At 32.0% G+C, this 23,020-nt stretch overlaps 3 protein-coding genes across 4 annotated transcripts; 1 reads left to right on the forward strand and 2 right to left on the reverse strand.

Moving 5' to 3' along the window:
- Positions 1-3,969: 3,969 nt before the first annotated feature.
- Positions 3,970-9,488, reverse strand: LOC130897973 (F-box/SPRY domain-containing protein 1). Of its 2 annotated transcripts, XR_009059812.1 has the most exons (5): positions 9,117-9,475; positions 8,548-8,788; positions 7,269-7,359; positions 6,996-7,199; positions 3,970-6,291 (listed from the first exon to the last, which is right to left on the reverse strand). XR_009059812.1 is itself a non-coding variant. In XM_057806972.1 (4 exons), exons 1-4 carry the CDS (start codon positions 9,455-9,457, stop codon positions 7,105-7,107), a joined length of 768 nt encoding a protein of 255 aa, XP_057662955.1. In that variant the 5' UTR covers positions 9,458-9,488; the 3' UTR covers positions 3,970-7,104. The 2 variants fall into 2 exon arrangements, 1 of the variants encoding a protein (XP_057662955.1); XM_057806972.1 differs by having other exon boundaries at positions 3,970-7,199; positions 9,117-9,488.
- Positions 9,489-9,833: 345 nt separating this feature from the next.
- Positions 9,834-20,559, forward strand: LOC130897970 (transcription factor Dp-1). The gene is made up of 10 exons (XM_057806967.1): positions 9,834-10,287; positions 10,495-10,625; positions 13,466-13,532; positions 14,607-14,674; positions 14,737-14,918; positions 14,983-15,237; positions 16,150-16,416; positions 16,485-16,567; positions 17,749-17,832; positions 17,955-20,559. The coding sequence occupies exons 1-10, from the start codon at positions 10,239-10,241 to the stop codon at positions 18,176-18,178; spliced, it is 1,410 nt and encodes a 469-aa protein (XP_057662950.1). The 5' UTR covers positions 9,834-10,238; the 3' UTR covers positions 18,179-20,559.
- Positions 20,560-21,785: 1,226 nt separating this feature from the next.
- LOC130897974 (COP9 signalosome complex subunit 9) lies at positions 21,786-22,198 on the reverse strand. The gene is made up of 3 exons (XM_057806973.1): positions 22,127-22,198; positions 22,000-22,072; positions 21,786-21,868 (listed from the first exon to the last, which is right to left on the reverse strand). Exons 1-3 carry the CDS (start codon positions 22,193-22,195, stop codon positions 21,831-21,833), a joined length of 180 nt encoding a protein of 59 aa, XP_057662956.1. The 5' UTR covers positions 22,196-22,198; the 3' UTR covers positions 21,786-21,830.
- Positions 22,199-23,020: the final 822 nt, after the last annotated feature.

The following is a 23,020-nucleotide window of genomic DNA, read 5'->3' on the forward strand; positions in this document are numbered from 1 at the left end:
AATTTCATTACATAATAATGATTGACGCCATTTTGTTTAATGGAAAACTGTTGACGGGTTCGTAATCAGCTTCCTCGAAAGCACCAACGTCTCAAATTTCAAATGAAAAAGATGATTTGTCTAACATTGTTGGCTGTCATTTTGTTTTTTAAAAAGCTGATTACGGTTTCGTAATCAACTACCTCTAAAACCCCCGCATAGCCAATTTCAATAAAAAAGTATCATTTGACGCCATTTTGAATCTGCCACTTTGTTTTTTTGACAAGCTGCTGACGATTTCGTGATCAGCAACCTCTGAAACCTTCGCTTACTCAATTTCAATAAAAAATTATCATATATAACATTGTTGGCCGCCATTTTATTTTTTGAGAAACTTTTGATGCATTTGAAGTCAGCGACTTTAAAAAATCCCGAATTTTCAACATTCCTTGACGCCATTTTGAATCTGCCACTTTGTTTCTTGGTAAACTGTTGACTGGTTCGTATCAGCTACCTCGAAAGCACCAGCGTCTCAAATTTCAACAGAAAATGATGATTTGTCTAACATTGTTGGCCGTCATTTTGTTTTTTGAGAAACTTTTGATGCATTTGCAATCAGCGACTTTGAAAAATCCCGAATTTTCAATATTCTTTGACGCCATTTTGAATCTGCCACTTTGTTTTTTTGACAAGCTGCTGACGATTTCGTAATCAGCAACCTCTGAAACCTTCGCTTACTAAATTTCAATAAAAAATTATCATATATAACATTGTTGGCCGCCATTTTATTTTGTGAGAAACTTTTGATGCATTTGGAGTCAGCGACTTTGAAAAATCCCGAATTTTCAACATTCCTTGACGCCATTTTGAATCTGCCACTTTGTTTCTTGGTAAACTGTTGACTGGTTCGTATCAGCTACCTCGAAAGCACCAGCGTCTCAAATTTCAACAGAAAATGATGATTTGTCTAACATTGTTGGCCGTCATTTTGTTTTTTGAGAAACTTGATGCATTTGGAGTTAGCGACTCTGAAGAAGCCCGAATGTTCAGCATTCCTTGACGCCATTTTGAATCTGCCACTTTGTTTTTTTGACAAGCTGCTGACGATTTCGTGATCAGCAACCTCTGAAACCTTCGCTTACTCAATTTCAATAAAAAATTATCATATATAACATTGTTGGCCGCCATTTTATTTTGTGAGAAACTTTTGATGCATTTGGAGTCAGCGACTTTGAAAAATCCCGAATTTTCAACATTCCTTGACGCCATTTTGAATCTGCCACTTTGTTTCTTGGTAAACTGTTGACTGGTTCGTATCAGCTACCTCGAAAGCACCAGTGTCTCAAATTTCAACAGAAAATGATGATTTGTCTAACATTGTTGGCCGTCATTTTGTTTTTTGAGAAACTTTTGATGCATTTGCAATCAGCGACTTTGAAAAATCCCGAATTTTCAATATTCCTTGACGCCATTTTGAATCTGCCACTTTGTTTTTTTGACAAGCTGCTGACGATTTCGTAATCAGCAACCTCTGAAACCTTCGCTTACTCAATTTCAATAAAAAATTATCATATATAACATTGTTGGCCGCCATTTTATTTTGTGAGAAACTTTTGATGCATTTGGAGTCAGCGACTTTGAAAAATCCCGAATTTTCAACATTCCTTGACGCCATTTTGAATCTGCCACTTTGTTTCTTGGTAAACTGTTGACTGGTTCGTATCAGCTACCTCGAAAGCACCAGTGTCTCAAATTTCAACAGAAAATGATGATTTGTCTAACATTGTTGGCCGTCATTTTGTTTTTTGAGAAACTTTTGATGCATTTGCAATCAGCGACTTTGAAAAATCCCGAATTTTCAATATTCCTTGACGCCATTTTGAATCTGCCACTTTGTTTTTTTGACAAGCTGCTGACGATTTCGTAATCAGCAACCTCTGAAACCTTCGCTTACTCAATTTCAATAAAAAATTATCATATATAACATTGTTGGCCGCCATTTTATTTTGTGAGAAACTTTTGATGCATTTGGAGTCAGCGACTTTGAAAAATCCCGAATTTTCAACATTCCTTGACGCCATTTTGAATCTGCCACTTTGTTTCTTGGTAAACTGTTGACTGGTTCGTATCAGCTACCTCGAAAGCACCAGTGTCTCAAATTTCAACAGAAAATGATGATTTGTCTAACATTGTTGGCCGTCATTTTGTTTTTTGAGAAACTTTTGATGTATATACAATCAGCGACTTTGAAAAATCCCGAATTTTCAATATTCCTTGACCCCATTTTGTTTCTTGAAAAACTGTTGACTTGTTCGTAATCAGCGCCCTAAAAACCCCCATATGTGGAACTGGATTAGAAAATTATGCCATATTTAAGGCGCCATTTTGTTTTTCAAAAATCTGTTGACGTATTCGTTAACTTGGACCTCTAGAACCCCCGTATATCAAATTATGTCCACAACTGTGGTTCGTCGGACTATTAGATATCGACACTGGGGTGTATGTACGAAACGAGGGAAGTAGGAAATGTTCAGAACATACCAAACTCACATTCATGATGTCAAGTATGAGATTTTATCTTCAAAGGGGAATGACAAATACCGTAGATCAGTAATTTGAACATTTTAGGTTAGAATGAGGTTTAAATGAAACAATTTTTTTTAAAAAGAATGAACAATTATATTCATGGTTATTCATAATCGATTCATATTGTACATTTTTCGTAAAAGTTGAAAATAAAACAGTATTTAAAAAAAAACATTCATTCACTACAAGTGTAAGTTCTATAAAACTAGAACTTCAAAAATATTAACAGCCGTTAATATAATCTTATTGTAGGTATAAAAGGGACTAGACGTTCGTTTTAGGAGTAATCTTACGGACTAGAATTCAAATTAATAAATAATAAAATTATTTAATAAAAAAAAACAACAATTTCAATACTTAAAAAATTCAAATCTCGTAATGGGGCCTTCAATTGGAGAGCACTAGATATTTTTTTATGTAGTATTAGAAATGAAATACGAGATTTCAATATTATATAAATATTTTAACAAAAATATTTGATCTACTAACATACACTGCTGAACACAATTAATGCTTATTTTGTAAATTGGAAAAATCCATTCGAGGACAAAATTTCAATTCAAGTTAAAGGTTTAATAATGATAGTTGTTGGATGTTTTTGAATAAAATTTCAATATCTAGGGCACTGGTATGTTATCGAGACTGGTACGAATCAAAAATCTGAACACAGACGTCATAGCGTGACATAATCGATTTTTGAAATCGATTCACGAATTTATTAATCGATGTTATCATTGTAGCGATCTCAATGGTGCTAGTTAGTTATCGAAATATTAGTTCCAGGCAAAAAGAGACCTGGACAAGGACGCCAGTGGACATGGGGAAGCGACAAGATCGATTTTGCGAATGAAGATACTACGTAATCGATTTACAACAAGTTCTGCACCACCATTAGAATTTGTTCATCGATATAATTACTGCAGGGATCTCAATGGTGCTAGTTGGTTATAGAAAGACTGGTTCCAGCCAAAGGAGACCTGGACAAGGACGCCAGTAGACATGGGGAAGTGACAAGATCGATTTTTGCGAATGAAGATACTATATAATCGATTTACAACAAGTTCTGCACCACCATTAGAATTTGTTCATCGATATAATTACTGCAGGGATCTCAATGGTGCTAGTTGGTTATAGAAAGACTGGTTCCAGCCAAAGGAGACCTGAACAACGACGCCAGTGGACATGGGGAAGTGACAAGATCGATTTTTGCGAATGAAGATACTATATAATCGATTTACAACAAGTTCTGCACCATAGTAGGAATTTGTTCATCGATATAATTACTGCAAATGAAGATACGTTCTGTTAAAGGCAGTATTACTTCATATAGACCCACAAATGATCCTCTTCGAACTTCAAGAAATAATGTCCTTCTTTATTTTTGTCTCCTGTAGGTATTCTCCATTTTATGAAATATGCTTTAATTTTGCAAACGCAAATATAAGAATAGTAAGCCCTTTGGACGACTTTGGATAACAAAAAAGTTCATTAACCCCAGAAAATACGGTAGTTAGTGATAATTGCCCGCCCTAATATTTGCATAATAAATTATTTTCCTTCTTCCTCTTTTTTATGACATCGTCCCATTCAGAATTACTGCTCATCCTCATACTTGGGGGGCCAGCTCTCGTACCGAGTATGTGGAATATCTATGGCGAGTCTGCTATGAGTAAAACAAGAATTTACGAGTGGTATAAGCGTTTCCAAGATGGCCGTTGAAGAAGACAAAGATTTTGAGGTTAGGAATTTTTTTCATATAAATAATTTTTAGTTTTATCATAAGCCGCGTGAACGGATATTTTCGCTTCCGCTAGTTCTGCGATTTTCCGTGATTTTCTCTCAAACTTTTTCGCCAAAAACAATTTTTTTCCGTCCAAAGGGCGTAAAAAACGAAATAAAATCATAAAAAAATTGTATATGGGTTAATACACTTTAAAAAATCATATTAAACTTTCGGAGCAACAAAAATTTCCTGTGAATATTTGGTAAAAACAATGGCAGACTTTGAAGTCTCTAAGTCTATCTAATCTAAGTAGAAAAAGACACAACAACAACTGTTATTTGATTCCATCAGGTATATATACAACAAATTCACTATTTATTGGTACTTGATTGCTTATAAGTACCAAATAACCTGTCGTCTTCTGCTCAGATTAGAATTCTATGTGCTGACGAGACCCCTTGATCGAAAACATGTTTCACAAATTGTGACGTTTTTATATAATTGTAAGTAGTATTCACCCATTTACACAAAATATTATTTATACTTATAGTTTATTGCAATGAAAATGATGTTTCCCATTTTTAAAATGAAAATTATCACAGAACTTATAAAAAAATTGATGATAATAATAAAAAATAGATATATACACCGACGAAGGCAACTCTTGGTATTATTAAATGCAAGAAAAAACGGTGTTTTAGGCAGATAGAGAATTAGCTATTTCTATCTCTGTACAAACTGTTTACTACCACCATCTGGTCCTTCGAGCCGGATATGTGTGTTATATCCGGCTCGAAGGACCATATAATGTAATAACAGTTTGTTAATTTCAATTGAAGTTGTATATTGAAAATATCAAGTTAATGACACAGTATCAAATATAAATATATGAAAATAACAGGTTAATTAAAAAAATTGGGGACATCAGGGTAACGTCATAATTTAAAAATCAATTTAGTGCTAAATTGAACTGATTTAAGGGTGCGATTTTCTCAAACTTTTTTCAAAACTTCTAAAACTATCAGACTTTTTACAAATTTACATTACTAAATATTGCAAATATTTTTTATTGCATATTTTGTAATATTACGATCACTATTACCTACAATAGACTTTTTAGAAAGAATTAGGGATGTGAAACTATTACAAACAGAGGAGAAGATTGGAATTTTTTGTAAAATTTGTTTCCAATATCAAAATATAAAAAGTAATGATTACATATTTTTGAATAAACACCAGCAAATTTTCATTTTGTTATGAACTCATCTCCGCCCTGGAGCCGGCCCTGCTTAGATATAGTGGAATTCTAAAATTCGGTGAATAAAATACCAGAAATTCATTTGATGTTTTTTTGAAGCTTTAATTATAGCAGACGGTTTATTTATATTGTTTCTTTTAAATAATTTCTAGGAAGGTCTATTCATTTATTTTGTTTTGTTTCTATATTTTTCTAGATCTTTTGAGAATTATTTTGGGATATGTAAGGAGTTTATGTAGCGCAGTTTAGTTCAGTTTATAATAAATAGTCGTAGTGAACAGACCAAAATAGAAAATAATCGAAGAATTTAAATAAGTTGGTTAAGTAATGGTGATAAGTGAATTATTAAAGGTTAGTGTAGTGTATAGTGTTTAAATAAATTAAGAACCTAAGAAACAGTGTCTAAAGTGTATAGATTAATGAGAAAAGCCTTACAATCATCTATAATTATTCAAGATATATACCAATAATATCATCAATTTATAAACATTGAATTTCAAGTTGTATTAAGTGTGGTATTGATGCAATAGCCATGACCTTCGCTCCGTAACCAATTCTCAAGACTTCATTGTACATTATGTTCCACAAGACAGGGCCTAGGATTGATCCTTAGGGCTCCACCACAGTGCAGCTCCTTCCGGATGTGCAAAAAACTCCGTTTGCAATTTATATTGGTTGGTAGTAATTTACACCTTCAGAGTAGGGCCTCCATTGCTACTCCCCTCCTACCCCTGTGCACAAATCACTATAAATCGACGGTTCATAATCTAAAGTTTTACCCATTTCTTTAATAAATTAAAAATAATAAAAATACAGGACCATTACAGCGGGTCATATTTCAAATTTTGAATCAAGAGTTTCCAGATCGGCGATTCCCTAATTAACTAATTAAATATTTGACTTATATTAAGCTGCTGGGGTCATTTTGGTGCGCACGTTCCGGACCTAGCTCATAATTTGTTCGGTATAATTGATTTTGTTGTTCTAGCCACTGTCTACTTCCTCTCGTCATTCTGCTTTCAAATTTCCTCCCTCGTCATCTTTGTCCTTGATAACCACCCCGAGATCTACTTAACTTTGAACTTGCTTCTAAGCTCAATACAATAATCTACCGTGATTTAATTCTACAAGTAGCCCCTAGAGTGAGTTCGACGTGTAGGGTTGTGTTTCGGAATTTTCGATAAAGCCTTCTTAAAGAAACAAAATATGCCACTTACTTCGTGTCTCATAGCTTGTCTGGCTTTCAAGATATGTAGCCAGTTGGCTACCACAAGTTCTTTTCCAAATTAGACCCGGAACGTGCTTCCCAAAATGTCCCCCACAGCTTAATGTACGTAAATATTTAACAAAAATTCAAACATAAAATTCCGAAACAAACATTATATACAAAATAATGAACAATGGTTATAAATGTGTTTGTAATTATCACATTGGGCATACCGGACTAACCTGAATTGAACCATCTTTAAAACAGACGTTTAAAATTCTCTCTCCAATTTCCTTGGTTATTATTTTTGTTTTTCTTTTAATTGATTCGCTAATTTTATCCGAGAGTATGTTAGCCATCCAGAGGTGGACCGAGGTACACCATAGAAACTTCCGTATTACCATATACAGCAGATACAGTGGGATACAACTTTTTATCTGGGAGTCCTTACAAAATATGAGATTTTCAATATAAGGAAATCGATAATGAATGGAATTCACTTTGAAAATACTTACCTCTAAAAGCAACACCCAAAAATTCATAATTCTTCTCGAAAGAAAGAGTATTATCATCACAATCAAGTATTACTCTTATTCTTTCTCCAACCTACAAATGTATTGAAATATTTATATTCATAATTGGGTATTGCAGCATTTTTTAATAAACAGCCGTTTACAAAAACTTCTACCTACCTACACTTCGAATCGAAGTAAAGTTTAGTAAATTTGTGGTGATTTTATTCTTTATATTCATTTTCCCAAATTTTGTATGATAGTTTTCATAAAATTCGTATCTTCTATTCGTCCTATTACCTAAATAAATAGAAAATACGAATTTATATTAAAACTATCATACAAAATTTTCTTAAAAGAAAGAAAATTCATAAAGCAAAAAAAACTTACTAACGAATATAAAGAATAAAATCACCAAAAATTTACTAAAATTTACTTTGATTCAAAGTGTAGATACGTAGATTAAGAATTCGAGGTTTTATTGACTAATAATGTACCACGATATGTGAACAAAATGTTTGAAGAAAAACGTAACAAGCCGAATGGCATGTTACAAAGAGTTTGACACTTGCTGTGATGGTGACTAACTAATTCTCACTATTTTTTATATTATATGACACCCTTTTACAATGGGTTCGTCACGATGTTGTTAGCTGACACAAAAAACTACTCAGTAACTTAAAGTTAAAAGAATAGAGATGGGAGAAAATGAAAAACGATAACTAAGTGAAAAATAAACGAAACTAGAAACTTGCAAAGATATAATTCCCTACAATAGTATAACTTGTAATGGTGTTTTCTAGACAGACCACCACATTCAATAAACTCAAGGACTTCCAAATCTTAAAAAAAACTAAAGGAAAGTTAACAAAACCTTGACTAAAAATCAAACAAAAATTCACATAACCTCACAAATCAGTAAATTTTAAAATTAAACGGCCAAAATTGGGAGTGTAGATTAAATGTTGTTCACAACCAGTTAAACTTCGGTTTATTTATGCTGCCAAAGAAATAAACGTCGTTTAACGTAAAACGACATTTAAAATAAAATGGTGCAAGACAATAAAAAAAAACATTTTTTCACTAAATTTTGTTAAAAACTTCAAGTGAACCCATAAAATTATATTCAGACACAAATAAACAAATTTAATTATTGATATTTGGATCCAAATCTTTTCAACAGGTAAATTTTACACCTGTATACAGTATAACAAAATTAATACATAAAAAAATCATTAGATATCGCATTTTTTGTGGAAAATCTTCATTATTATATTATTACCTGATATTTTGGAGCGTTGTTTAGCATAGGGTAATTTCCTTGTGCATCCCCATTGTGTAATAAATGATTATCTACTAAATTCCAACCCCAACTTTGATCATCTGAACCTAATAAAGCTACATAACCATGACATTGAAGAGGTGCATCTTTTGTAGCAATGCCTATAACAGCTACTGTACCTAGAGGCCCTTCCCAAATCACTTCCCAAGCATGTCTACCATGTCTGAAGCCTATTTTACCCCTAGAAACATGAACAGCTCTATTTAAACTGTAAGGTAAATCTTTCGAGTCTTTTTACCTTTTCTTGTAATTATGAAAATTAAACAATGTTATGGATATGATTTTGCTTAAATATATAGTAAATATTGAACAAAACTAACGGCAAAATAAACTGAGGAAATAGGTATAAGCATAAAAAATAAAGAAAACAATAAGTTTTATTAGCTAAACAATGTGATCAAATGTATATACAATGTAGTAGTAATTATTTTTACATTCAGTAGCCTAAAAAACCAAATTCGTATATCGCGTGAAATTTTAATATTCAATTTTTATCATTAAATACTTACCTTGAGGCATCCGTACTTTGAGCTACGGGATTTCGATGTAACGTAAAACCATTAGGCTTTATATAAATATTTCTAGAACAATCATTAGGATTCCAAGCGTGATGAAAAGCTCTCAATTTTGCTTTATAAGTGGGCACAGAACTTAAAAGGTCCGATTTAAGTGCTTCTTCTGCAAGTTTTCTAACACAATGTAAACGCCACACGTCATTATTTTCATCGTTTAGGAAACTATACCACCGTTTACACACAAGAGAACAATTTCGGAGGTCATGTAAAGTTAAAAACGAAAATATAACTTCTAAAACATTATCGGGAACTAATGTAGCTATAGCTGTGTCCATTTTTCGTGTTTGTTTGACAAGTTGATGTTTTTGACATTTCTCTGACAATAAACAACGTCAAACGTCTGCTTACTTTTTTGGTACAAGGCGTATTTTCATGAGGCTATTAAATTGTCAAAAACTTTTTGAACATATCTTCTGAACCTATAATTTGGAAATTATAGGAGTTAAGTGTTGCTTCAATAAATATTTGAAACTAAATTCAATAATATTTTAAAACTGGGGAAAAAAACTCTTCGTAATAACATTTTGAGTTTGAGAAGTTGGTTTTTAGCCGATATTTAACTTTAAGTGTGCGTGCTACCATCTACTGTCGTATAGAAAAAGTTACATATGTTATTTAGAATCATATGGCGCCAAAAACAAATTTCTGAGTACTCTAGTGGCAATCATCTTCAACTCAGTCAGCGTATCCCACGTGAGACAGCATAGCCAATGAAAAGAGAGGCTTTGTACCCGCCGCAAAGCTGATCTGAGGATGTATTTGCACGAAATAGCTCAACTTTGTCAAGCTTTGAGAGTGTCAAATTCTTAGTAATCATAAAAAATTTGAAAAAATATGAAAGTGCAATAATCCGTCGATTATAAGAACAACTGAAATTAAATTTCGGTTCAACAAATTCGAAATATTGGGCTTTAAAGTATGGTATTATTCCGTCGCCATTTTGACTAAGTTTAGTTGTAAGTGCTGATGGTTTGATAGAATTATTTACCAATTTCTTGGAGATTTCTTAAGATTTTGAAGACTTTTTCATTTCGTGCAATTTCGGAAAGTGTAAGGATGACACAGCAAACAAATACAACGAACTGGGTGATACAAGGATCGAATGGTAAATTTTTGAAATTATATGTGCATGTTCATTTAATCTAGTATACGTTGTAATATTTATTCGTACTACATGTTTTGTTATTTCTAATATACATTATTTAAATAACGTGTCGTTAGGAACAAGTTTGGTGTTTTATTGTGATTTATCAAAAAAGGTTTATAAAAAAAGTTATCTTCTAATATTCCATTATTTTCGAAATTAAAATAGGGCAGCCTCAAATGATTAAATTGATGCAACCTACAGGAAAAACTTTTAATGGCATAATGACTTCAGCAATGACTGGGCAACCAGTGAAAATTATCAAGACATCAGCTTCTGCTTCTGATGATTCTCAACAGGTTAGTTTATTTTAATATTCTACATAATATTTATTCTAATATATTTTCGAAATCAAATATTTACTAGTTTTTAGTCTATTATTTTGTTTGTTAAGAATAGAAATAGTCATAAAACCACTCTTGAGTGGGTAGTTTACAGCGCTGAGTTTCTATATTTTAAAATTTAAGCTTTACATTTATTTTCATGTCAACTAAATACCATTCCTAATTATCATACAGATCGAGTAGTGCTGGGGAATTTAAATAAAAAAAGTTGAATGTTATTAACAAATGAAGCACTCCAAAAAAGGATGACCTTGGTCATTGGCCTTTTAGTGTTGTGTAATTTTTTTTTCAATTAGAAGTATTAAAACCTATAATTCAGCAATATTAATTTGAATTAATGGAATCTGTAATATTAATGTGTAGATAAGATTAAAAATAATCATATCTAAAATATTAATTTCCATTTAACTTTGTTTATATTTGGGTATTGGACTCTCCTACTTTCTTGAGGTATCACTCTACTTATCAAGTTTCACCTTATAAGAATTTAAAACTTTACTTTCTATCATTAACTCAATAGTGACTCAACATTATCGATTCTTTTTATCAACAATTAAATGTAATAGGACATTTAATTTAGTAAAACTACAGACACTAATGTTTTGCTTATAATATCATATTGATAACAGGTGATATGCCATTAATAAGGTAAAAACTACTCCGGATTTTCTACTAGAGGCATTGCTCTACAGTGAAGTCTCTAAATGTTAGTATTTGTTTTGTCTCTAGAGACATCGGCCTTTTGGTAATGTCGAGTGGGGCACGACGGGCCTATCTGTGTTCAACAGCCCCTTGGCCGCCCACAATTAACTATGAACTATAAATATTTGTGTTAGTTGCATTGTGGGATAATCGTCAAGGTTAAAATGTTATTTTACAAATTCATGTATGTTTTTACAGGTTATAGCAATGGTTATATAGTTTTATTTTAAATTATGGGTGTTAATTAAATGTCTGATGTGTGTGTGTGTGTGTGTGTGTGTGTGTGTGATGGCTTCACTTTGGTTACAAGAAATGTATAATAATATGTTTACTTGGGACTTAACATCTGTATATTATATATATATATGTTTATTTATGTTTTCTAATGTCTATGTTTACAAATGTCTTTTATCTGGTTATAAATTACGAGCAAAACGTGAGTTAATGTAAAACATCCTTAATATGCCACCCCATTTTTTGAATACATATATAAGGTTGGCAATTTTTGCTTTCTACTGATAGAGAGCCTCATTTTATTTTTTTAATAACTTAAGTTAGTCTGTACTTTGCTGTTTGTCAAATTGACAAAACTGTAGAAGCAAATAGTACATGATTTTGATTAAAGCTATTCGTTGTGGGTTCATAGTTCAAAGGTGTGGTCGGCTGTTGATGCGATTGAGTACGTAGGTCTTCAGATAGGCCCGTCATGCCCCACTTGACGTTACTAAATGATGTCCTCTGAGAAGCCAATCAGGCGCTTTGGCTTGAACCCTATGATGTCGTTAGGTAGGTTGAGGGGTTTGTCCAGGTGTTTAAACTGCGCCCATGCGAGTGCAGGGTACTCACAGATAATGTGGTCTGCAGTTTCGTCCTCCTCCTTGCACCAGCGGCACTCCGGATCATCCATGATGCCCATGGGGTCCATCTATATGGGCTTTCGCTTGTCTCATGCCAGGCGTCTCCATCCATCTCTGCCGAGCCCGCCTTGCTTGAAGGCTGTTGAGAGACGTGATGACAGCGCTTTTGGCCACATCAAGAATGGGATCAGGGCCTATTGGTGTGTCCGCCGATCCCAGTCTGGCGACTAACAAAGTTCGTGCTATAAAAACAGTGTTCACAAGTGTTATTTACGCAGCACATGCAATCATATCTTTTAAAAGGAATACATTTTCACGTTTTCCTTCTATTTTTCTTTAGTTTCCACGGCTGCTCAATAAATGGGCATTGCAAACAAACTTTTCAGCTTTATAATACTTTTTTTGTGTTGATAATTGTGGATGCCTTGATTAAATTAGAGACGTATTCTTTAAATTTTAATTTCATTGCTTGCGGCTCTAAAAAGAATTCATAATTACTTTATGTATGTAGGGACTTTATCAAAGCCTAAACACTCGAATATCATTTTCTGATCTTATGGAATCAACAATAGAATTCCGTTACATCAAACGGACCCTATTTATTTAAAACAAGCACCTGCAGAAAAATATTAGGGCTGCTGAACCATCTGTTGCTTTGAACACTTGGCAAAGGGAAATTTTGACACTTTATGTGTCCCTTAGAAATTTAATTGGTTTGGAATAAATTTTATCAACGGCTATTAGTGAATATACGAGGGCTATTCATAAATATGTGAGACATTTATTATTTATGTAAAGACGGCCTCTCAATGTTTATTAATTTTAAACATACTAAAGATACGAGGGTCATTCGTTGAGTAAAAGGCATATTGACCATTTATGTGAAGACGGCAGTGTGATGTTTATTATTTGTAAACTGTACAACAAACCGACTGAACAAGACTCACAATAAATCAAGCATTAGAAGAAAATTAATAGTTTTTAGACGTTAATAAGGTATTGTATATGTTTTTAGAGGTAGAAAACATATTGAAACGTTGGTAACGAAACGTTATGTTGCGAGATTTTTTTTAGGTTATGTCTTGTTGGGTCATTCCCTTACCGTCATTTCCTCATTTTTAATGAAAGTGGCGAGGATGATGAGTTATGATGTAATGACTTTCATGAGAATTACTCATTTGATCCATTAATGAAATTAGATGCTTCAATTATTTTTTTTATCCCAATTTTTTCCAGATTTATGCTACCAGCCTCGCCTCTAATCAAGTTTTAAGAACTATATCAACGCCTAAAATAGTAACAAGTAAGTCGAAAAGTAATTTTCTCATACCAATTGAAATGATTTTTTTTATATGAATCTTTATACATAATAAGAGGTAGACATTTTTTTATCTCATGGTGAAATAGTTGAAAAGAAACGTGTACGCATAAAACTAATACCAACAATCAAAATTCAAAAATACGAATATTTACATTAAATTCTTATGTACAACTATTCACAAAGAAAATTGAAAGAAAGTCTTGTCGTTAACGAGTTACGGCGCGTTAAATTCTTTGTAAATGAAATTTATTTAGACCGGCCAAAAGTTATGTGAAAAACATGGGAAATCAAACTTGAAAACTGCCATGAAAACATTTTTATCATATTAGTTTCAGTTATCTAAAAAATCATTTATTAAATCGCTCAATAAGTCGTGTGACTAACACACAGATGGCGCTGACATTGTCAAATCCATCTGACATTTATGAAGTACCAACTTTCAGAAGATTATGTGTCAAATTTCATGACATTTCGATTAGTCAGAAAAAAGTGACAGTCATTTAAGTGAAGTATTTTTGTTATTTTGAAAACAATTTCGTGTGTTAATTTATGAAAAAAAATATTGTAAAAGCTCAGCAATGGCTTCAAAAGTGTTATCCGGACTCTGCTCTATCGAAAGGAACCATTAGTTATTGGTTTGCTGAATTTAAACGTGGTCGTACAGGCCCTGATGATGGTGAACGTTCTGGTCGTTCAATTGAGGTGGTTACTCTAGAAATTATCAAAAAAATCCACGAATTGGTTATATCTAATCGTAAATTGGAATTGCGTGAGATAGCTGAGGCCATAAAGATATCAGACAGCAGTGTTTTTACAATTATGTATGAACATTTTACCTTGAGATAGCTTTTATCAAAGTGGGTGCCGCGTTTACACAGTCGATGAGTGTTGATGATGAAATTCAGCTCAAATGAAGAAGCAATTGCTGAAACTAAAGTCTATTTTGAGGTAAAAGTGTTTTTCTTAGTAGTCACATGACTCATTGAGTTAGGTTCAGCACTACTTTGTCTATATTAAAATAAAAATTTATCTAAAATTGTCCGTTTTTATTTACAGAAGCCATTCCAATTCAAGTTAACAAAGTGCCCACTTTAAAAACCATAAAATTAACCCCATCACAAATGGTAAGTCTTATTTAAAATAATATTTTTTCTTTGGAATTCTTTTTTTTTAATTTATATTGTAGCAAGGTATCAAACTTGCGCCCCCTTTGAATTCTACAAAAGTCCAGATTTCTCAGCTCAACTCTACTTCGTCCTCGGTACCTGTTTTTACTTCTCAAACTTCGCCAATATCGAAAAACGTGACACCTCCAATTTTATCGAGGAAAAGACAAGAACACGTGGAATTGGAATACGCACCAGAATCGTGAGTAATTTCCATTTGAATTTCTTTGGAAATGGACTTATTACGAAATGTTTTTCATTTTTAGAAAACGTGGGCGAAAATCGGAAAAAGTGGGTAAAGGTCTCCGTCACTTTTCTATGAAAGTATGCGAGAAGGTCAAGCAGAAAGGTACAACCACTTATAACGAAGTAGCAGATGAATTGGTAACGGAATTCACCAGTTCAACAAATAACTCTTTGGCGGATCAGTACGATCAAAAAAACATCAGAAGAAGAGTGTATGATGCTCTCAATGTATTAATGGCCATGAATATTATTTCTAAAGAAAAGAAAGAAATTAGGTAAGTTTATTATTGGTACAACCGAAGGTCTTTAATTCTTGAAAATTGAATAATTGATGTTAATTCTTCTGGACTCAAATTTTTAATACGGCACAAAAAGATCTGGTTATAAAACACTGTACAGAAAAAGAAGGGACTCTCATCATGGTTTGGATAATTGCTGGATAAATTCGTTGCTCTTAGGCTGTAGATTATTTTGGGAATCATTTTCCTTCTCTAACCGCTCTGCACCTATACCTAAAAAGATATTTTGTACATGACTCTGCGTCTCATTGCTCTACCTCCAAAATACATAGATTCCTCCCAAAAGGTTGCTAATTTGATTGGCACTACTCCTCTGAAGTACCTTAGCCTTGCTAGTATCATCCTCTGCTATTCTTAATCTCTTGATGGTATTTGATGGTGCAATCACCTGTCAAATGATGAACACTAGTTTAATGTCATTTGGTGCAAAGTTAGTTTGAGGAATGTGTCAAGTTGTTCCATAATCTTGAAATTGGACAATGTTCTTAGTTTTTTAGGTCCAGTTTCCTATTCAAATAAACAAAATATGTGACAAATGTGTGTCTTATGTCTTTTCAATGTTTCCTATGGCAGATTCTATTAGTAATAACTCCTCAACATAAACTAATCATGCATTTTAAACGTATGTCAGATTTAATACTTGATATATAAATGATTTTGTAAGGAAATTTCAAATAAATAAACTTTTCTTTTACAATTTCCCGGAAGGTATTGAGGTATCCTTCTATTTATAATCCATATTGGAATATTTTACTAGACCAATCAACTGTTTTGAATACAGCCAGTGTGGCGTGCGTCCCCATCACATAATTCTTTATTTTATCGAATTGCTTTAGTTTCTGATTTTGTATCTATTTTAATATATAGTTTTTGTGTTTATACTTTTAGGTGGATAGGACTACCTACGAATTCACTCCAGGAATGCCATCAGCTCGAACAAGAGATGCAAAATAAGTTAAGGACAATAATAGAAAAGGAGAGGCAATTAAATGAGCTGATCCTCAATCAAATCGCTTTTAAGAATTTGGCCCACCGTAACAGGGAAAATGAAAAATTATACGGAATGCCATCTCCAAATTCTTACATCCAGCTGCCTTTTATCGTTGTCAATACTAATAAGAAGACTGTTATTAATTGTAGTATTTCTAATGATAAGTGAGTATATCTTGATAGATTTGTTTCGTTAACCAAAAAGGAGTTGTCCTATTACAAAATTGTTTCAGGATGGAATATTTGTTTCAATTCAATAACAAATTTGAAATTAATGATGACATGGAGATTTTAAAATCAATTGGAATGTTATCAGGTAAGTTTATAATGATTATTTATCAAAATATTGAATGACTGCATTTTTTGCTACAGGTGAAGTGTACTTGTGAAATGTTTTGTTTTTATATGCAACGTAATTGAAACTTGGAAGAACAACTCCAAATAAAAAGTATACTTGTCGAAATTGTGACCAGCAATTAGAAAAACAACAAAAAAGGAAGTCTAGTAGTGGAAGGACAATATATTAGATAACGCAAAGATTAATTCAGAATTAAAATGTAGATGTTTGGAATCTGCAGTCACAGAAGACATAGCAATTAAAAGAATTGTTTTGAACAATGGAAAAGTCAGGTTTTCCTGTAAATTTTGCAAGCTATTGAGTCTTTTTTTACTAAATTATAGTATTTCTACTGCAGAAATATCAAACTTTGAATCCTCGAAAAAAAAATGGGCTTTTTTGTTACCAGTGATTTACATGAATTATAATCTAACACGATAATGCTGGTTTAGCTTGCATTGTTTTTCAATGTACATGAAAATTGAGATTATTTGAGTCAGTTGAAGTATGAAACAGAAAGGAGCTGACGGAATTGCTTGAAATCATGGAAAAGTTGAGCTTTCCTTGAAATTTTAACTTGAGTATTTAAATTTGTCCACCTGGAATTGATTTAATAGACAAGAAACAAGTTTCTTTTCACTATTTTGAAGAGGGCTACATCGGTTTTACTCCTATTTAAAACTTTGAGTCCCTGATAAAAAAAGAATTTTTTGTTACCAGGGATGTCCACAAATTATAATCTATCAAAACGTTCGCATTGGTTTTCAATCTGCATGAAAACAGAGACTATTTGAGTTAGTTGAAAATTGGAACAGAAAGGAGCTGACTGAATTGTTGAAAAATTCCGACTTTACGGTTATTTTTGTGTGTGGAAACTGCGGTACTTCGTTCTGAGTGCTTGGCGGCTCCGTTTGTGTCATCTTAACTAAAAAATTCATTTTCTGAAGTAATTAAAATTCGTTAAAACCATAAATCGTATCGATTTGAGTTTGCTTAGATTAGAACCTGAAAATCACATCAGAAATTATATGAAATAATGCAAACGTCAGAGAATTAGTAGAAGATCATTGGTATCTGGTGATTTTTCGATTTTATTTTGTTTGGTGAAGTAGATTTTGGACTTTTTATAGATGAAAGTAAAAATCTTGTTGAAATTTCAGGTTTAGATACTGGTACCTGTACGCCTGAGAATTTAGAGAAAATCAAGACGTTAATTCCACAATCGTTATGGCCATATTTGGATAGTAAGTATCTTTATTTGATTTTATTTAATGAAAACACATTGTATTAAGTCTAAGTTTTCCTTTTAACTTAATTTTAAGAGTCAATTTTGTACACATTATAGTTGGAAAACATTTTTTTTCAGAAATAGCTAATGGACGACCACATTCGTACGACAGTTTTCTTGAAGAATCGAGTGCGGGAACTAGTTCGTTTTCTGTGCTCAATCCAGACGAATTAGTAGAGGCGCGATTGGACGAAGATAATTCGCGTCAGTCGTCTAGTTTCGATCCGTTATCGCCCAGTCCGCAAGATTATTCTGAAGAAGAAGCCGAATCGGACATTTCTAGTGATAATGATGTCCATTAGTATTTTTATTGTTGCATTGTACTCCGATATCGTGAGTGTGTATTTTCGTACAATTTTCAGATAATTCGGCGCGACGTCCAACTCGTTACAAAATCGGTCTATAAAAAAAAATTATTTTTTTAGAAAGTTCTCCACAAATTATTTTAATTTTATTATTTTTTCTTTTGAAAAAAATTTTCGAATTTTTTAAGTCTCCGAATTATTTCTCTAATTACAATTGGTTTGTTAGTTGTATGTCTAGAATTGTCGCATTTATTATTATGTTTCGAATCAGTACTTTTTGTGATGTTGTAAACCTCAAACGGTAGATATTCGTTTGCAGAGCATGTAGGTTTCACAATCTTTGGTTACTTTCCGTCAGAGTAAAGGTTTTATGAGTTATTGCATTGACTCTTAGTCTAATTTGGCTGTCTGTAATCGTTTAAAAACCATTCCTGAATTCAATTTGTTCACACTTTTTCTAATGAGTCTTTATATCCTATGGGTTTCACATATCGATCCCAAATATGTTTCTCAGAGGACAAATCTTCACACCTACAAGTGGAAACCAGTAATTTTCTTGAATCTTTTTTCTACACGGTAAGGTTTTGGATCGGTAAAAGGCTTTTTTATTGTTCCGAAATCAAAAATACCTTATTGTTTTAGGTCATTAGGTTTTTCTATGGCATTCCTAAATCAATTTTAATACCAATGTCTATGTTCGTCTATTTGCGATAGTCCAGTTTTTAATTCTACCTAAAAAGGACTTGAAAAACTAGTGGGCATTTTATGCCGATACTAGTTTCTGTCGTTGTTTTTTAATCATCTGTATACCGTTTTATGATATTTTCCTTTATTTTCATAATTTTTCTTACTACTTAGCATCATAAACTCCATATTCATGCTTATTTTTTTCCATCATTTGCGTTTTATCCTTTTTATTTTGAAAAAAAAATTACATTTGTCAAATTTGGATTTTTGTACACCGAAAATCAATTTCAAATGCCGAATCTTTACAAAAAAAAAGACAAGTGAAAAAATAACCTTTTTTACATGAAAATATTGTAGCGAAAATTAGCACCAAAATATATTTTTGTCTATTAGATCGAGAAAACGAAAAAGTAATAAAATTTCCGAGTGATAAATATCAAGTGCTTAAAAAAAGTTTGTAGATATTGATTGGTTTTTTTTGTAATGGACCAAATTCCCATTATTAAATAATTTACTCACAATCTAAAATTTATTTTACAGACCGAATGAAAAGTAGAGTCGATTTTTTATTCATGTAATCATATATTAACAACTACTATTAATTAATTATTCAAGCACTAAATTCCAATTCCCTTTGCTCATTTCCTCCATTTGCACAAGTTGAAATTTCTGGAACTTTGAACTGAACACTATTTTTTATACTGACACTCACACTATTTGGTCCTATGAACTCTATTAAGTCGCTGTTTCATACTTGCCTCAAAGCAACAAACAGTAAAAATGTGAACCGTCTTTCGGCTTTTTTGAAATTCGCCCTGCAAAATTAAATATTTACTGTGACCATTTGGCAACACTACGCCTTGGTGAGTTAATATTAAGATATGTGGTTAATCAAAGAAATCACTCTTAATAAAAAAGGCTTTGTTGCCTGTTAATAAGAACAATAAAAGAAACATCTATACAATAGAATTGGGGCTTATGTTGGCACACGTCGTGCGCATGTGATCTTCCACACATACAAGAGATCATGCGCGCTTTGTACAACGATTCACATTCGCACATTTATAAAATTTAATACAGAAATACGAATTAAGTTAATCATATTTGGTTCACTGCTACCTGTAAATCTAAAATCAAATTAGAACAACAATTTAGTACATCGAACGACTTAACCTTGTAATGAACCGCATGCGTAACGTTTTCTTTTTAGTATATAATCGCACGGTATACATCATTTAAGACTAGTAGTCATGTTAAGTCTGCCACATTAAAAATCTAGTAGTTGATAATATATGAATAACAAAACGATAAATAATTCATTATGAAATAATCTATACCCCGAATTTTTTACTTTTACCCGAATTTATGTCACATTTTTAAGTATTACAAATTTTTTATATATATATTTTTCCCATTCCCTGGAATTTGTACATATTTTGGAAGAAACCGCGTGACAGAAATGTTTGTTGTAATTATTTTTGTATATACATATTTTTTTTTTGAATAAAATCAGTTTTTTTGTTGGATATAGTAACAGTTAGGTTATACAATCTTTACATTTATGTTTGATTTTTAAATTTTTATTGTTAAAATTAAAATTAGATTAAGAACCTTTATGTGTACAAACACACACACACACAAATTGATGATTTTATTCCGAAATCAATAAACTCAAAACAACGTTTACAAAATTTCTCTTTCTTTTTTTCCTTTTATAAACTTTAACCATTGTCATCATAAATCGAGTAAGTTTCCAGAATTGAAAGGTAAGTTAGTAGCTAATTTTTCTTAAAAACAATTATTCTAATTAGCCCTGGTGTACACCTATTTTTTACTCGTAGCAAATTTTAGATCCAGACCCAGTTAGTATCTTTTTCCGTTGAATATTTTGTTAGAAAATTCAAGTCATTAAATTTAACATCTATAATTCATGTCATCAAACAGCGATAATGTTTATAAAGAGATAAGAGACGCCTTACAGCGAACTACATAGTAAAAAACTTTTAAAATCAGTGAATCATTTAAAAGTATAGATAAACAACATTACACAAAAAATTAACCACTTGGAATTCTTTAGCAAAATCAATTACTAAATCGAATAATTCTGAGAAAATAATGAACTTAAATATGATCTTATATATAATTCGAAATATTTTTTTATAATCATCAGATCAGGGATCACAGTCAGTAGTTGTGAGCAGTGAAAAACGAAAATTTAAAATTAAATTGAGATATTGAAAACAAAACAAAAATACAGAAAACTAAACATCATCAAACACCATTACAGATTGTATTGTTCACCGCGGCATCTAGTAACACGTGGTTTTCTCCAAAAGGATGTGGTTGTGAAAAGGCAAAAGAAACATGGAGGAAGACCTCAGGTCTGAAACAATCGAAGAAATTTCTTTCTTATTTCAACTAAAATTTAAACTACCACCAGACGACCGGTAGCGTTTAAAACTAAGAAGTGTACCATATGTTCATTCGACACTGTTTGGTTAATTATCATCTAAAAAACATCAAACTCTCTACAGATCCAAATAAGGAACCAAAGGAAACAGTCAGACACCTCCTTCTAGGAGGAGGAGAAGAAAAAACAAAAATTAACCTGGATAAAAGAGTACGTAAGGCAATATCGAAGAAATATTTCAGACTAGAAGATTGGGAGGACCAAGAGAAATTGAGATTAATCACTGCAAGACATATATAAATAAGTAGGATGTTTTACACTCTCATCATTGGTAAATTGAACTTATGTCGTAGCTAATTTTATCAAAGATAGTCACGCCTTTTTCACTAAACCATTCATATCCACAACTTCATCTTTTCGACTGTGATATACTACAATCTAACTTTTGGTACATACAGTATATATTAATCAGATTATGAACAATTGCTCAGTAAATAAAACAACAACTTTGTCAAATTAATTTATTTTCAACCTGATAAATATAGAAATTACCTACTGCAAATCCTCATCATCATAAAGATCTTCAAAATCTGAAACGTGAATAACAACTTTGAATAATGATAAATTAACAAGCAGAAAGTTTAAGTAATAACGGGCAATACAAATTACACTTTCCCAATAATTGTATAATATAATGATTTATATTAAATTATACATTTACCATTAAAAAAATCAGCATGCACAGCCTTTTCATTTGCAGTTAAATCCATCAACAAACCAGAAGATCCTCCAGCCTAAAAATGGTTGTAATGGTTTATATACATTATATAATTTTCAGTTATACTCACTTCCTCTAGGTCCATATACGGTCCAGCTCCTTCTGGAAACATTTCATCGGCTACTATAGCAGGTTTCATTATTTCAATTTTCAACTAATTCAAAAAAAGTAAATAATGTAGTTATGACATAAACTGTCAAGTGTCACAATTGTACTCGAGGTTCGTTCCAACATGCGATTCATACATATCAGAAACTTATTCTGAATTTTCAGATAAGTTGAATCGAATTCTTAAATATTAGTGCACATTTCTAATGAAATTCGCAGGCGAAGTGGCACGCATTTCGACGTAAAACTGGCTCATTTCCAATGAATTTTGCCAGCGACTTTACGAACAGTGCTTGAAAACGCGCATTTGCACCAGTTTTTGTTTTATGAAGTTAAGTTTAATTGGGCAGCCTTTTTATTTAATATGGATACAAAAATAAACGATGAATTTCTTATTCAGAAATACTATTCCAAATTATTTGAAATTAAAATGCCTCTGTGGACCATGGCAGCCTTGAATTGTAATTATATAAGAACTTAACCTATAAAAGGTTTATTCACTAACTAAAAATTATATTATAACATCACACGCTACGTTGTCGGCAACGATAACCTCGTGATCATCAACTACTCAATGTTCTTATTATATTATAACGTCACAGTTGAAAAGCAATGTGAAGAGTTTTCTCATGTAGCTAAAAATTTGAAATTTTTGCGATGTGCAATTAAATATTTAGATATTATTTTTTTACTTTTGATTAAATATTTTACTTTCTGACATTATTTCATATCAAGAATACGTGTAAACAATTTTTGATTTGGAATTATATAGATAATCTTCTAATGTTCAATATTTCAGAAGAATTCGGCCGATGGGAAAGGTAAATAAAAATAAAACGAAAATATAGATTAAGTA

Source organism: Diorhabda carinulata, chromosome 9 (assembly GCF_026250575.1).
Source record: "Diorhabda carinulata isolate Delta chromosome 9, icDioCari1.1, whole genome shotgun sequence".
NCBI classification, from domain to species: domain Eukaryota; kingdom Metazoa; phylum Arthropoda; class Insecta; order Coleoptera; family Chrysomelidae; genus Diorhabda; species Diorhabda carinulata.

What these genes read in the sequence shown, in the direction of transcription:
- LOC130897973 (XM_057806972.1), bottom strand. Translation starts at nt 9,457, where the DNA reads ATGGACACAGCTATAGCTACATTAGTTCCCGATAATGTTTTAGAAGTT. An exon ending in CAAAGTACGGATGCCTCAAG is followed by an intron (nt 8,789 to 9,116) that starts GTAAGTATTTAA and finishes TCATGTTTCTAG; the next exon opens with GGGTAAAATAGGCTTCAGAC. An exon ending in ACAACGCTCCAAAATATCAG is followed by an intron (nt 7,360 to 8,547) that starts GTAATAATATAA and finishes ATACATTTGTAG; the next exon opens with GTTGGAGAAAGAATAAGAGT.
- LOC130897970 (XM_057806967.1), top strand. Translation starts at nt 10,239, where the DNA reads ATGACACAGCAAACAAATACAACGAACTGGGTGATACAAGGATCGAAT. An exon ending in ATCAATTGGAATGTTATCAG is followed by an intron (nt 16,568 to 17,748) that starts GTAAGTTTATAA and finishes TTGAAATTTCAG; the next exon opens with GTTTAGATACTGGTACCTGT. An exon ending in GTTATGGCCATATTTGGATA is followed by an intron (nt 17,833 to 17,954) that starts GTAAGTATCTTT and finishes ATTTTTTTTCAG; the next exon opens with AAATAGCTAATGGACGACCA.
- LOC130897974 (XM_057806973.1), bottom strand. Translation starts at nt 22,195, where the DNA reads ATGAAACCTGCTATAGTAGCCGATGAAATGTTTCCAGAAGGAGCTGGA. An exon ending in CGTATATGGACCTAGAGGAA is followed by an intron (nt 22,073 to 22,126) that starts GTGAGTATAACT and finishes AACCATTTTTAG; the next exon opens with GCTGGAGGATCTTCTGGTTT. An exon ending in GCATGCTGATTTTTTTAATG is followed by an intron (nt 21,869 to 21,999) that starts GTAAATGTATAA and finishes TTCACGTTTCAG; the next exon opens with ATTTTGAAGATCTTTATGAT.